This window comes from Mycteria americana, chromosome 1 (genome assembly GCF_035582795.1).
Source record: "Mycteria americana isolate JAX WOST 10 ecotype Jacksonville Zoo and Gardens chromosome 1, USCA_MyAme_1.0, whole genome shotgun sequence".
Taxonomy (NCBI): Eukaryota; Metazoa; Chordata; class Aves; order Ciconiiformes; family Ciconiidae; genus Mycteria; species Mycteria americana.
The window spans coordinates 17,520,720-17,535,027 of NC_134365.1; the positions used below are offsets into that span (position 1 = coordinate 17,520,720).

The window sequence follows — 14,308 nt, forward strand, 5'->3', positions numbered from 1 at the left end:
TACTGAAAAAAAAATTGCTATGGAGCTATTAGTGAGACATTCTATAGGCTAAAGCAATGCAAGAGAAGAACGGTAGGTAAAATCATAGAACTGAAATTGTTACATCAGTAACAGTAATTCAGGGACCCATGAGAAAAACACCAAAGAGAACAGGTGTAAAATCCTGAGATAAAAAGGTGGAAGACAGAAACTCTGTAATAATGAGGATTGGCCTGTTTTATGAGCAACAAAGCCTGACACTTCCCCACCTGACTGACCACTGCCTGCCAGGAGGGACTCCCGGGGTGATGGGGAGGGAGGCGAGCATGTTAATACTCAGCCTAGTAGCCTATCTGTCCCAGCCATTTACTGTGGATATTAGCCAAGACATAGGATACTTGCTATATACTCAAGCTGCATATACTGCTTGCAAGTCTCCATGAAAGATACCAAAATATAAGTGGCCAAGTAGAGAAAGGGTTACAAAATACTTTGTCTATATGAAAATCTGCAGGTCATGATTAACCATTCTTATTCAGCTGCTAAATTCCAGTCCAGTGATTTAGTTAGTCATCCCAAAATACTCAGAACAGAATACATCACTTGCCTGCAATTTCTGAGGCCATGCATGTATTAGGAGAAAATGCTAAGCACTGCACGGCATTAAACATCAGAAGAAATGTGGAAGAGTGGTGTTTTCCTGGTGTTTCTTACTGACACGGGTCTACTTTTAAAACTATTCTATCAGTCAGCCCATATTAATTGGCAGTAGCTGCGACCGACATCCAGGAATCTTGCTGTTCCTTCTGTCAGCTTAGCCACAAGTACGTATGCCTTTTGGTGCAGTTAAGTTACTCCGACAACCATATCCAGCAAAGGTGTGGAGGAAACACACGGAGTCCCTCTTCCCCTCCACTATAACCAGCACAGCAGCTGTGCTGGGAGTCACCCTGAGGCCCTGCACCCCAGCAGGGCCCTGAAGCCAGGGGCTCCCTGCAGGTGCTGGCTGCAGGTCTGCAGATACCTACTGCAGAGCCCCATCTCCCTAAACGGCAGGCGCACGGAGGCTTTCCCCTCCATCGCTGCCACCACCGCGGCTGCCGAGGTCAGCCAGGCAAACTGGGTTCTGCAGCGACAAGCAGCGGGGATGAAGCAGCAAGGCCGAGGCCCGCACCTGAGGAGCGGGAAGCGCCAAAGGAGCGGCCTGGCCTGCCAGGCTGAGCCGAGCAGGAGGGGCCGCGGCCTGAGACGTGGCTGCTGGCAGCCATCCAGCCACCCCACGGGCACCCGCCGCAGCCCACTGGCCTTGGGTGCTGTGATGCTCCAGAGACCCATCTCTAGTTCTACCAGCCCGTGAGGAATTACATAGATTTAATCTGTTAAAAACTGGCCATGGTAAGCGGGTGATGCCCAGCAGCGCGGAGCGGGCCCCGCGCTAGGAAGCGGCGGCCAACTACAAGCCCCAGAATGCCCCGGGGCGGGGGGGGTGTCGTTATCGTTCGAACCGGCCAATGAGGGCGCGTGGGGCGCGTCACGTGAGCGGGGCGCGATTTCAAACGTCCAGGCGGCACCCTGCATCGCTGCGCTGCTTCGTGCTTGGCGGCTCCGCGGAGGTGAGCGGAGCGGCGGTCACCGCCCTCGGCCGGCCCAGCCGTTTTCCCGGCGTCGCGGTGTGGTGTCCGGAGGCCTTTCCCCGAGGCCCGGCTATAGAGGGGCCGTTGCTGGCGGGGGGGGCGGGCTAGGCGAGCTCGCCTGAGGTGGGGCGGTGGGAGCGCGGCGGGCGGCCCCTCGCGCCTCACGGGGCTCCGCGTAGCTTGCGAGCGGCTCCGCGCACGCCGGGCAGGTTCTCCCCCCCCCGGGTGTGTGTGTGTGGGGTCCCCTCGGCTCCGGTGGGCTCTGCTGAGCTGCCCCGTGAGGGACCAGTCCTGGTAGGTCCGTGCTCGGCGTTAATCCCTTCGGCTTGGCCGCACCACATGAGGTACTCTTCCTGAGGGTCTCCTGGCTAACCTCTCGGCAAAGCCTGAGGGGGTTGTGTTAAGGGAGGGACGAATCCACCTTAACTCACGGGAAGATGGTATTTGATGGGTTCTGTCCAGTGAAAGACGCTGTCTTAAGCACAGCACGCGTTTCCTCTGCAGAGCAGAGATGTGCTGAGTCTCGTTATGCCAGTCTCGAATTAGTGCTGTAAAAAGTTTTTTTTTAGCCTGTGGGGTGGCAGTGTTCTGCTGCAACTGTCTAGCCGTGCTGCCCATTGCAGCTGTATTCGTACAAGGAGTGTAGCTGCTGAACACAGAGTTTGTGTTAAGGAATTTCAGAAATCCTAGGCATCGCTGCTCTATTTGAAGGCTTTTTACAGAGGTTGTAACACTTTACATATACGTAGTCTCTTGATAATTCGATACCATGTTTTGAGAGAGGATGGTGAGATGTGTGACATCCCATAAACCACCTTTGTGTGGCTGTCCCTAAACATAACATCTGAGTCTTCAAATGGAATGTTTACCTCCTTGCTAATTTAGCAGTATTCTAAAATTCTGTGACCTTATTGTTGTTTCTTTAAACCTACTTCATAGCTAACTCTGTATTTTCCAGACACTATGGAGGAAGGAAAAGAAATGGCAGCACATTGCTCAAGTCATGTGATTGAAGAAAAACTGGGTGTTTGCATGAGCAATGGTAGGTGGAGAACATGTTGGGATATTCTCTACCTGGTGTATCGCTTACTAAAATTTAAGACAGTTCAGATCAATAGACCTCCTGTGTCTGCTTTATATCTTGTTCTGTGTACTTGTTTCCTTGCATGGGCTGCTGTTGACAGTCTCAGACTTACAAGCCGCCTCAAGAGCTTGTGGAGCACTGGTGCTAGAGCATGTGTAGTAGTGACACAATGTCATCAACCTCTCTTCTATATATCTAATCTGAGCTCCCTTTTCCTTATCTGTCTGCTGGAGATTCAATTAATATTTACTGTATATCTTAGCTAGTAGGAAAACTGATCTTTCTCCTGGCTTCTGTTACTGTCCTGTGGTGGTCTGAACTGGAAAAGAACTGACTGATAGGACAACTGCATTATCATAGAGCTCTAGATTATATATTGTCACTTTTCTTGATTGGAGGCTGCTGATACCCTTTCCCACAGTCAGATCCCATGTTCCTATTATGGATACTTAGAAATTAGTGCTGAGATCTTTCATGATATTTGGGCATCTGTCACAATTATGATCATATTCACAGCTGTACCTTTAATTTCTTAGACCTAAACCATGTTTTTATTGTTTTAATTATTTAAACTTGGTAGCTAAAATTTTCTTTTCCATCTGACATCAGCTTCACCAAATTGTCAAAGCATAATGCAATCATTTTTATTGCAAATCCTCACTGTGACAAAATCCTTGTTGTTATAGTTTCAGACTTTCCTCTTCTGACTGATGAAAAGTTCGATTTTGACCTTTCACTCTCTCCAGCAAGGTAAGTGAAGGGTCTACAGGTAAATATACCTTTAAAATGGACACACATAAGGTGCTGGGCTGACTTATTTTTCTTTGTAGTGGAAATGAAGATGAAGTTTTTGTTGGACCTTTGGGGCACAAAGAAAAATGTATTGCTGTCAATATTGAAGCAAAAAAAAATGCTGAAAAAAAGAGTGTGCCTGCTTCTGATGATAAACTTATGTGGAGCCCACTTACAGGAGAGAAATTTGTGGAAATTTTCAAAGAAGCTCATTTGTTAGCATTGCAAATAGAGACTGGAAGCAAGAATGAACAGACTAAAATAAGCCAATCGCAAGAACAAGAAAACAAGATTATAGAAAAATTTGTGGAGGACTCAAAGTCAAAACTGAAAATACTGAGAAACCAAAATATAGACAAAAGTCCCAGAGCTGTTAAAAGGGAGACATACTGCGTGCGCGATAGCCCAGCATGTCAGCTGCCACCTTGTTTTCAGAAGGAATCGGATAAACTTTTGTCAGATGACAAAACACATGCTCTTCGTATTAATCCAAACAGAAGCCCTGTTAAAATTTGTATATCTCCAACAAAAATTGCCAGTTCACCTCTGACACAAGAACAGAAGACTAAGGAAAGAAGTACGAAGGCAACTGGCAAACTGCCAACGGCAAAACCTTCATCTACTCTTGGAAAAAGCAATTTGTTGACTATTGAAAAGGTAAAGAGAGCTTCTCAGCAGCAACGTTTTCTTTAAATGTGGCCTTTGTGTATTTAGGAATGTTTAAACTGTCTACAAGTTTTTATTTTTAAAAGTGAACTTTAATCTTCTGATGTTTCTCTACCTCATAAGATCCTTAGGCAGGAAACGTTATTATATATAAAAAAAGAAAAGTCAGGGCAGATGCTATGGTATAGTAGCCAACTAGTTTATCTATTATGACAATCTAGAGCATCTGCAGGCAAATTTCTTTTCTGTTGTATTGTGGGTTCGTGAATACCATCATTCCTAGCTTCTGTTTAAACCCTGTTTTGTTGCTGGTAAAATTACTGCACTGTTCTTAGTGACTTAATGTGCAGCAGTGGCTTTGTTTACTGTTAACCCTTGTCAATGGAGGTGAGGGGGGAAAACCCCCCACAATTATTTTGATAGGACAGGAAAATCTTTTAGCTCTAGTTCTGTCCACAACTTGTCTCAGTCGTGAAAAGCACTGGTTAATGGTATTACATTTAGGATGTGGTTATGTGACCAACTGAAAATGTATTCTAGGATAGTTGTGTTAGTGACCTTGTGTGCACAAATTGCAGTCTCTAGATAAAATATCTTCTGGATTTTATTGCTCTACACCTTATGGCTTAGGCTCTAGTATGTACTGCAGATTTTACTGAAAATGTGATATTGGCTCCTTGGGAACCATCATCTATAGAAAACGGGACCCTTTGATTCCTTTGTGGTATAAATCTCTTATTGATTTTGGGTGCTATAAGAAAAGGCACAGCCTTAATGCTTTAATTAGCCAAATTGTACCCCATTGTCTCAACAGACAATTGGATGATGCAGTCTACTATTGTAATGTCTCATCTTTTGGAAAGCTAGAGTAAAGCAGAAGAATATGAATTAAATGGAGATCTCATAGTTGTAAGAAACAGCTGTTACAGTATGTAGGTGAACATGATTATATGAAATTTGTGCTGATGAGTTGTTGTTGCACAACTGTCCTTAGGTTGATGTCCAGTATCTGGTTCAAGCATGTTCTAGTACTTAGCAAATACACTCACTACACTAACTCTAAACTATATTAGTCTAAAGACTAAGGACTTGACTAGGTTCAAAGGCTTCTTCATTGACTGTTGTCTTGGTTTCTAACAAAATCAATTTGTGTAAAAAGCTTTATAGTGGTTTCTAGAAATACTAGTAGCTTTTAAAATGTTGTATTGAAATTTGCAGTCCAAACCAGGAAAACATATTAGTATTTCTACAAAAAGAGACTTGAACAGCATGGGATCATCTGAAGATCTAATTTCTGATAAATCTAGTGCTGCTTCAGATGTCTTTGAGTCTTCGTTCAGTGGCAGTTCCTCAGCGCAAGACAAAAAAGCCCTTCCTGCACCAAGTAAGGTAATGGCAAGCATTCTTAATATGAAAATAATCTTTATGAAGTTCTGATAAAAAGAAAAAACCTGAATTTACTTTCTAATTTAAGTTTACTTTCTAATTTAAGGCTATATTGCTGTGTATTATGGCTTTAAGGAATTGTAGTCTCTGTTCTGTAATTGCTGTTCTTGAATGTGTGTTCTAAGTCTACAACACAATGAACATACTTAAGAGCAACTATAAATGTGTTGGATTAATAAGCATTACCTTTGTTTTTATAGCACTAGCTGCAGGTAAGTGATCAGCAATTTTCTGTAAGAAACGGTTTTTGATGTGTGTAGTTAACTAACTGTATGAAAAGGTTGCCATAACTTGTATGAAGGTAGAAAACCTACAGCTGTCAGGAGTTGTTCTGAAGCTTTAGACACCTACTTCCATGCTGAATGCTACTTCACTGAATCACAGAATGGTTGATATTGGAAGGGACCTCTGGAGGTCATCTGGGCCAACCCCCTGCTCCAAGCAGGGCCACCTGGAGTCAGTTGCCCAGGACCATGCCCAGATGGCTTTTGAATATCTCCAAGGATGGAGACTCAACAACCTCCCTAGGCAACCTGTGCCAGTGCTCGGTGACCCTCACAGTAAAAAAGTGTTTCCTGATGTTCAGAGGTAGAACTTCCTGCCATTTCAGTTTGTGCCCATTGCCTCTGGTCCTGTCACTGGGCACCACTGGACACTGTCCTCTCAGATGTTTGTATATATTGATGAGATCCACCTTGAGCCTTCTCTTCTCTAAGCTGAACAGTCCCAGCTCTCTAAACCTTTCCTCAGATGGGAGATGCTCCAGTCCCTTAATCGTCTTAGTGGCCCTTTGCTGGACTCTTGCCAGTAGCTCCAAATTGCTCTCATACTGGGGAGCCCGGAACTGGACACAGATCTTCAGGTGTAGCCTCCCCAGTGGTGAGCAGAGGGGAAGGATCACCTCCCTTGACCTGCTGGCAACACTCCTCCTAATGCAGCCCAGGGTACCATTAGCATTCTTTGCTGCAAGGGCACGTTGCTGGGTCACGTTCAACTTGTCCACCAGCACTCCCAAGGGCCTTTTCTGCAAAGCTGCTTTCTAGCTGGTTGGTGCCCAGCATATACTGGTGCCTGGGGTTACTCCTTTTATTCTTTAATCTCTTTAAGTCCACACTCATGTTTGTGGCAGAAATAAAAATAACTGTCCACCTCCTAGATCTGATGTTCCAGTTCTGTCTAACCCAGATATAATGAACTATTTCTAAGAAAATTTACTTTTTAAACTGTAATCTGAGGAAGCAGCTTCTCTAAAATTCACAAATGAAAAGCTATAATACCAAGAAAAAGCATGGCAAAATGTGTTAAATAGTTTGGTGGTGGTTTTTTTGCTTTTGAATAAACTATATTCTCTGATTCAGCCTGGCCTAAAGAAGATCACACATCTGAAACTTTCTGGTGTTGCCAGTGGTCTCACAAGAAAGACTACTTCATCTTCTTCATCATCAGTTTCCAGCTTGAACTCAAGTCTGAATTCAAGTTTACCCATTTCTCCCATAGGAAAAAATGGTAATCACTCTTACTACAGATTTGTGCCACAAATCAATTTTGAAGTAGCTAAGCATGTCTTGAACTATGGGTTTAGATATATTTTAATGGTGTCCAGTACATACAAGCAGTAAGAAATGTTTTGAATGGAGAATAAAATTTTGTAGGCTAGCCCAATAAATCCCTGTGGACTAAAGATAAATCTTAGACTTCCATCATTTGTAAAAACTAGATTCATGTAAGCCTGATGCCTACATGCGAGGGTCTGACACAGCTAGAAAGTAAGCAATGCCGCAGGAAACCTGTTCTTTTTGTACATGATCGTCTCTATTATTGCCAAGTACATGAGCTTCTGAATGCTGTAGGCTTGTCTAACTTGAATTAAAAAAAAAACCAAAACAAAACACCAAAACAACTGAAATACGGAAGGAAGGTGGAAGGCCTAGCACCAAGTTTCTGTAAGCATCATAAAAGGATGAGCTTTACTCAAGCAGATGGAAAAAAAACTCTGGGGAGATAACTGAATACAACCAAGAGGCTTATACTATAATGAGGAGATCAATTTGACCCTTTCAGTAAGCCTCAAAGGATCAGGAAAATAGTCTCCTAAACATATGGACAGATGTAAGCACCACAGTTCTTGTAGATCTATCAAGATACCAAGTTACTGCAAATTTTTATTTTGTACTTTGTTTCTGGATGGATAATAATATATCAGTAAAAGTTGAAGCTTGATTAATTCTTATTTTGTACTCTAGAAGTGTCTAGTCAAGATTCATCCTATTAATGAAAGTAACCTACAGACTAAAAGTAAGAACCATACAGAAAACTGAGAAAAGCACTTGTGGGGTAGTTCAACCTGTAGTGTTAATCAGTGTAACTTGAACTATTACCTTCTTGAATGCCTGCTTAAGGGAACAGAGCCAACTATGCTGGGAGAAAATGTTGAAAATGTAACTTGAATCTGCAAGCTGTTTTGGCATTCCTTGAAGAATATTCTTTGACTTGATTGCAGTAATTCAGGAATTTGGTGAGGAGGCTTTCTAAAACAGACAAAATTGCTGGAGAATTCAGGGAGTAAGTTTTCAGTAGTTGTATGTGTTCTCCTTAAACTTGAGTTGTTTCAATGTAAGTTTAAATGCTGTAAATTGCTGTTTTTCTTTCCTGTGTGAGCATAATTATTCTGTTTAGTCAAAAATATAGCAGTAAGCGACAATTCAGAAGTATAACTTTCTATTTCAGGAAAATCAAGTATGTCTTCAAAAGCTAGTGTGAGCGGCTCTAAGCTTTCATCTAGTACAAACAAGCTGGCCCTTGTCAGACCTACCAGGGTGTCATCTCTGCAGGCTGCCAATACTGAGAAATCCAGGAACCGTGCAAGATCAGCTAGTGCTCCCAAAATATCTAGTGCTGTAAGCTCGGCTAGATCTTCAGCTTCTGCAACATCATCTGAGGCTGCAGGCAGTGGAATTCAGAGGCTGAGCTCTGTTCCCAGTCTGCAGAAGCTATGTCAGCAGAATAAAGATGGAAGTGCAACAAAAGGAAGCCTCTGTCCAAAGCCCAAGGCTAGAGTTTTGTCTGTTCCTACAAGTCAAACTAAGGTTCCAGTGGAGACTGGAGGTAAGCACATACTTTGCATGACCTGTCTTCTAGCTTGGCTATTGAAAGCAAACATTACCTTCAATGCTTGTTATTTGTTTCATTACACTTCTGTTCACCTCTTGGAAGGAATTAGTATTTTAACTGAAAGGTATCTGTTATTAAAAAAAAAAAAATCAATGTGGATAGCAATTAACAAAACTTTTCTCTCTAGATACACCACCAAACAAACCAGCACCAAAAGCAACACCATCTCTTGGATTAACATTTTGTGGCACACTTGGAAGGTAGGGCTTCACTGATATTGGATGTACCGAGGCGTACTTCTTAGAATGCAATGTGGTTGGGTGTTGCAAGTCTTTAAAAGTTCTAACTTCGTTGTCTAGTCCCTTGAGATCCTCCAGGTTAGCTGTGTTAATACCTATTGGAACTGATTAAAAAAAAAAAAAAACCCAAACAACCCAAAACTTAAACCAAACAACCCCCCCTCACTCTCTTCAGAAGAGGAGGGTTTTCTTTGCAATGCTAAATAGACTAGAGTCATTCATAAAAGAATGCTTATGAAGTAAATCCCTTACTATGCTGTGATTATCAACTTTATGATGATGACTGTTCCCTTACTGACCAAAGGGAAACTGATTTTCATTGTCTGGTAGAATAGCTTCAATAAAACTGTTTCTAGAAGCTTCTGGCTAATGCACGTTCCTTTTTTAGTGCCATGGCAGTCAGCACTCCTGTGAAAGCCCCGGAAGATGGGATCTTTCAGAATTCTTGTTTTCCTGAGAGGTCTGTGTCCATGACTCCTGCCAGTCTGAAACGGTCTTGCTTACCTACACCTGTTCGTCGTATCTCGGGATTTCCAACAGTGACTCCTAAAACTGCACCAAGAATGGCGTTTTCTCCACGTGCTGCATCTGTTTGCCGAAGTTCCAGCTTTTCTACCAAAAAGACTTTTACAGCTGGGTAAGATGGAAACCTCCATATATGAAATGAGTATTGTAGGCAAACTGCCTCTAAATGAATTTTAATGATGACTTTCAGGTTTCAAGGACCTCTGCTAGATGTTAGAATAAAGCATTTGAGCATAAATGCTGTATAGGCCTAAAAGATTTATATTTTGTGACTAGTAAAATACTATAAGTCTTGCTGAGATGAGTCAATATCTAACATTAAAGATTTATAATCTCTAATAGGAAGTTATTTGTATTTCTTGAGCTAGTGGACAACTTAAGACTTGTTTCTGATGCTCTGACTGAAAACAGATTTGGCGTTGGTGTTATTTTGCTATTGCTTTCTGATGAAGGGAAATAGCTGGTTAAAATACATATTACTTAACTTTGTTTTATGCTGTTGCCAATGCTTCTGTAAAATTACACTTTGTTAAAGCATCAGTCAAAAAGCCAAGGAGTTAGTTGATGGAACTTTAGTTTCTGAGCAGGTTTAGCTCTGTTTCATTTGAAATAATTGCTTGCAGAATGGGTGAATCCTACACTGTTGTTAATTATGTTTGTTTTCTGTGAAAATAACATTGCCTTCTTCATATTATCAGCCCAACATCATCTCACAAGTGCCATATATATGTATGCAGGCTTGCTTCATGGTTGGTGGAGATGAACAGTATTAAAGCAGGAATTATTCATGGCTAGAAAACTCTTCCTATATGTCATGTTACTTAGGCTAAATGTCCAAAATAGTCTTTTATCTCAAGGAAACAATTACTCTCTCTACAATGACTTTATCATACTAATCAGATTACAACCCCTGGTCCTCCAGCTGGTGTTAGTACTTCCTCTCAGCAGGGACTGAAGCGGGTTGCTCAGTGATATGCAGTATGAGTACTTCTCAGTTGTTTCTTCAAAGTCTAAAAAAAAAAAAAAAAACCCAACCCAAAATCCCATGTGTGAAGTTTAGGCTGCATGTATATGTCAATTTAAGATTAAATTCTTCATCATCCTGCAGTCATTAGCTTTTTTTTTGCATGGGTAGGCTATGGATTTATTGCAGCATGAAATATCTTGTATTTTGCAGGTAACTAGCATACTTTTGGATGAAAATATGGTAAGCCTTTTGGTCATTAAAACTTGGGCTAAAAAAGGAAAAAATGAGGTTAGGGCATTGGCTTGTCTGTCTTTAATAGTTCATGCTGATTAAGTAACTCAATTATTGCCAATGCTCTTTTCCCTAGTTCTAAACAGACAAAAGGGAGTAAGACACAGATATCTTCTTCAGAAGATGATATATCTCCTCCACCTGTGCTACCTCTTGCACTTAACTTCTCACCAGAAAAAACTGCTGCAGAAGTAGTAGAAAATGAATTAAAAGAGGCTGAAGTACAAAAACAGCTGGCTGAAGAGAAACAAACTGAGGTAAGAAATGACAATATATTTTTCTACAGAACTACTAAGTAAACTGCTTGAAAATAAATTATTTCAAGAAGAGGGATAAGTAGGAAAATCCCTTCAGTACACATGAAGTTAAAATGGATTCACTCTGAGCATGTGCACCCTCTAGTGCCTATTTTTAGCACTGAGCATCTGTTCAGTGTTTCCACTAAGTTTGTTCCCCTCTCAAAGCTGAATGGTCAAATAGTTGCAGATTTCATATCAAATTTCCACTTCTGGATAAGTGCTGTGAAATCCTTGTGGATTTGATTAGAAAAGCAGTGTCACAGGGCAGTTCCTACTGCAGCCATAAAGCCCTTCTGAAAAAAATTAAAAAAATAAAAAACTGCACTGCCGTAGTTAAATTCAATCACATAACAGCAGTGCAAATCTGCATACAATGAGTGAGGATTAAACCCCAAAGCCCATGTAGCAGTAAACTTAGTTAAGTGTCACGTACTTACTCCAGTGAACACTTTTCCCTTCTCCCAAGAATCTACTGGCTCCGTGTTGAAAGTTGGCACTCCACAGGCATTAAGGAGAAAGGACTGAACTGGTAGTTCTGAAATATTAACCTGTCAAAGTGGCTATTGATTTACAAATATTGAGGTGTAGAATAAGCTGTAGATTAATTACTTGATGTTATTGCATCAGTATTTTCCTTACTTGATAGCTTACTTGATGACACGAAGTATCTGTTACAGAATTGCTTAGCACATGTATAGAGTAGTTAAACTGGACAAAAGCATAACTAAAGTTTGGAGCTCTACAGAATAGTTTATATGGCTAAATAACATTGCACAGTAATTGTAGTCAAGCCATTTAAATATTAAGAGTTACTACTCTTCTGTTTTAAATTTGGCTTAACTCTGCTTTGAAATGAAAAATTGTTTTATGCCCCAAGGAGCTCTTTTGCTTTGTCTCACTGCAGTTTCCCTATTTGTGATGCTAGCCATCAGCAGAACAAGAGCTGAGGTTTTTACACTGTGTGCAAACAATCCTGCATGAAAAATACCCAACCTGTAAATTAAGCCTGTCCTGTGATTATTACATCTGTATAAGCTAAATTGACTGCCTAAATGTTTATGAAGCATGGACAACAGAGGAGAAAACCCTGAACTGTTTTTTTTTTTTAAGGCCTTACTGGTAGATATTGGAGTAGACAAATCTCTCCCACACACTTTGGAATGTGAAAGTAGACCTCTGATTGACCTTTCCAATACTCCTGAAGTGAATAAGATTACTCCTCTAAAGCCTACATTCTCAGGGCAGGTAAAGGTAAGTTATATTCAAGTCTTCTGGTGCAAATACGCTAGCAGAAAAATGTCAACTGGCTGCATATACTTGTCTCTGCAGATCAGCTCCACAATACTGTAAAATTATTTAATATTAACTCAATATGTTCAATATGATACTACCTACTAAGGTGCTCTTAAGTAAAGAGAACATAATGCTTAAAATCAAACAATGTGCTCTAAACTAGAGCTCAGTGAGCAATCTGCAAATAGGAAGAGGAGGAGGATGGAGAAAGAACTTAATGCTTAAAGTAGTTCTTAAAGAATGAAAGTGTTCTGAAGCAGGAAGTGAATGCTGTCTTCAGTAGAGTAGGCATGCTGACTCTTGTTTTCCTTTCCTTGCAAACTTTCAGTTCTTGGCAGCAGCAGCTCATTTTCAGCAAAAAAGCAAGGCTGCCTCTCCTGTTTAACTCCTCTCCTAATCCCCTCCTTAGTTGAATGATGTGCGTTGGAATCTACTCTAAATTTGACGAGCATTTCTGGGCAGCTGTTTTTTGTACACTAATGGCTTTCTACACTGAAGGTAGATGCCTTTAGATATTGTCAGATGAATGGTGGTAACTATGAGGATGTAGCCTTTGACACCATTAGATGTAGTTGGGATCAATTTAATATCAGGTCCTTCAAAGTATCTCAAAAGAGGATCACAGAAGTCTGACTTCGGGGGGTGTGTTCAGAGGAGTTCAGAAGTGCTCTGCCCTGCCTGGATGACTGACAGTGTCACTGGAATATGCATAGTAGGGAAACTTAGAAAAGCCTTTTAGGCTTTTAAGGTGAGTATGGGCAGTCACCACCTTGTGAGAAGCTTGTGCTGGTCTAAGAATGAGCTAGATGTTTAAAAACCTGAACCTAAAAGCTTGAGTGTGGCACTTTTATCTGTCTTCTGGATACTAATAGGAATCCTAAATGAAAAAAGACTTGAGAAGACTGTGTTAATAGAGACGATTACTGCTAGTAATGTACAACAGCTGACTACAAGAGCTTAATTTTATTGTTTTTCTTTCAGCTAATTGATTTGAGTTCACCTCTTATCACTCTGAGTCCTGATGTAAACAAAGAAAATCTGGATTCCCCTCTACTAAAGTTCTGAACTTGAGTTGAAATGAAGAATTCTTGGCATCTGTGATCTCTAAAGTGTTTGTGTTACTCTTCACTCGTACAGGTTTTTTTGAAGATGGCTATAGATTATCTGATGAACTGCATTAGCACAATAGAATTCTAAGTCTTGATATAGTCATACTGAGTCTAGTGGTTCTGCTCATGGATGTGTTGCAATGGATGTATTGAAACTGTGTTCCTCTAAGGCAAAAAGGGATGCTCTCTGTATTGAAAGCCTGTCTCTTTTTATTTCCTACCAATTGTCCTTTGATTCCTTATCCCTTATGTGCAATGAAGATTTTAATTTAAAATAAATTAGTTGTTTACCAAACTGTTGTACAAAATGGCAACCTTTTACAGGCTTTGGTCAGACTATTCTAGTGTTTCACTATCAAATGTTAAGATGTAGGTAAAGCTAGTGGACTTCAGGGTGGTTTTTCATACGAAAGTGTAGCAAGCTTGGACATCAACTTTTTACTGTTTGAATGCTAGTGTATTCCACTGAACAGCAACAGCTGAATTTGTGTGATTCAAAGGAGAAAACAACAGCTTGTTCCTGCCACATGGTTTAGTCTTGCCCATTGAAGGTTAGACTCGCACTTTCTCACTCTCAAAGAGTTAGAAAAATGCTTTCTTACCCAAATTTGTCACAAGGAGCTTTTAAATACAGGGAGGTGAATGGAAATGAAAATGCACACAGGAGTAGCCCACAACTGTTGAAGGCACAAGCCCATCTTGGAGACTAGAGACTGTGGCTGAGGCCACAAAGCTCTTCTGCTTTCCCCCCTTTGGCTTGGTTTAACAATGTGCCGTGACACCGACACCGCCCTACCCCTCCTGCGGCCGACG

General features: G+C 41.2%; 1 protein-coding gene across 1 annotated transcript; it reads left to right on the top strand.

Moving 5' to 3' along the window:
* The first annotated feature begins 1,543 nt into the window (after positions 1–1,543).
* Positions 1,544–13,790, top strand: GTSE1 (G2 and S-phase expressed 1). The gene is made up of 12 exons (XM_075492315.1): positions 1,544–1,592; positions 2,572–2,655; positions 3,384–3,447; positions 3,528–4,146; positions 5,374–5,544; positions 6,960–7,107; positions 8,329–8,706; positions 8,900–8,972; positions 9,400–9,648; positions 10,871–11,051; positions 12,204–12,344; positions 13,368–13,790. Exons 2-12 carry the CDS (start codon positions 2,577–2,579, stop codon positions 13,449–13,451), a joined length of 2,187 nt encoding a protein of 728 aa, XP_075348430.1. The 5' UTR covers positions 1,544–1,592; positions 2,572–2,576; the 3' UTR covers positions 13,452–13,790.
* Positions 13,791–14,308: the final 518 nt, after the last annotated feature.

Excerpts from the sequence above, each read along its gene's own strand:
- GTSE1 (XM_075492315.1), top strand. The coding sequence starts at position 2,577 with ATGGAGGAAGGAAAAGAAATGGCAGCACATTGCTCAAGTCATGTGATT. Across the intron at positions 5,545-6,959 it reads CCCTTCCTGCACCAAGTAAG|CCTGGCCTAAAGAAGATCAC; the intron begins GTAATGGCAAGC and ends TCTCTGATTCAG. Across the intron at positions 9,649-10,870 it reads AAAAAGACTTTTACAGCTGG|TTCTAAACAGACAAAAGGGA; the intron begins GTAAGATGGAAA and ends TCTTTTCCCTAG.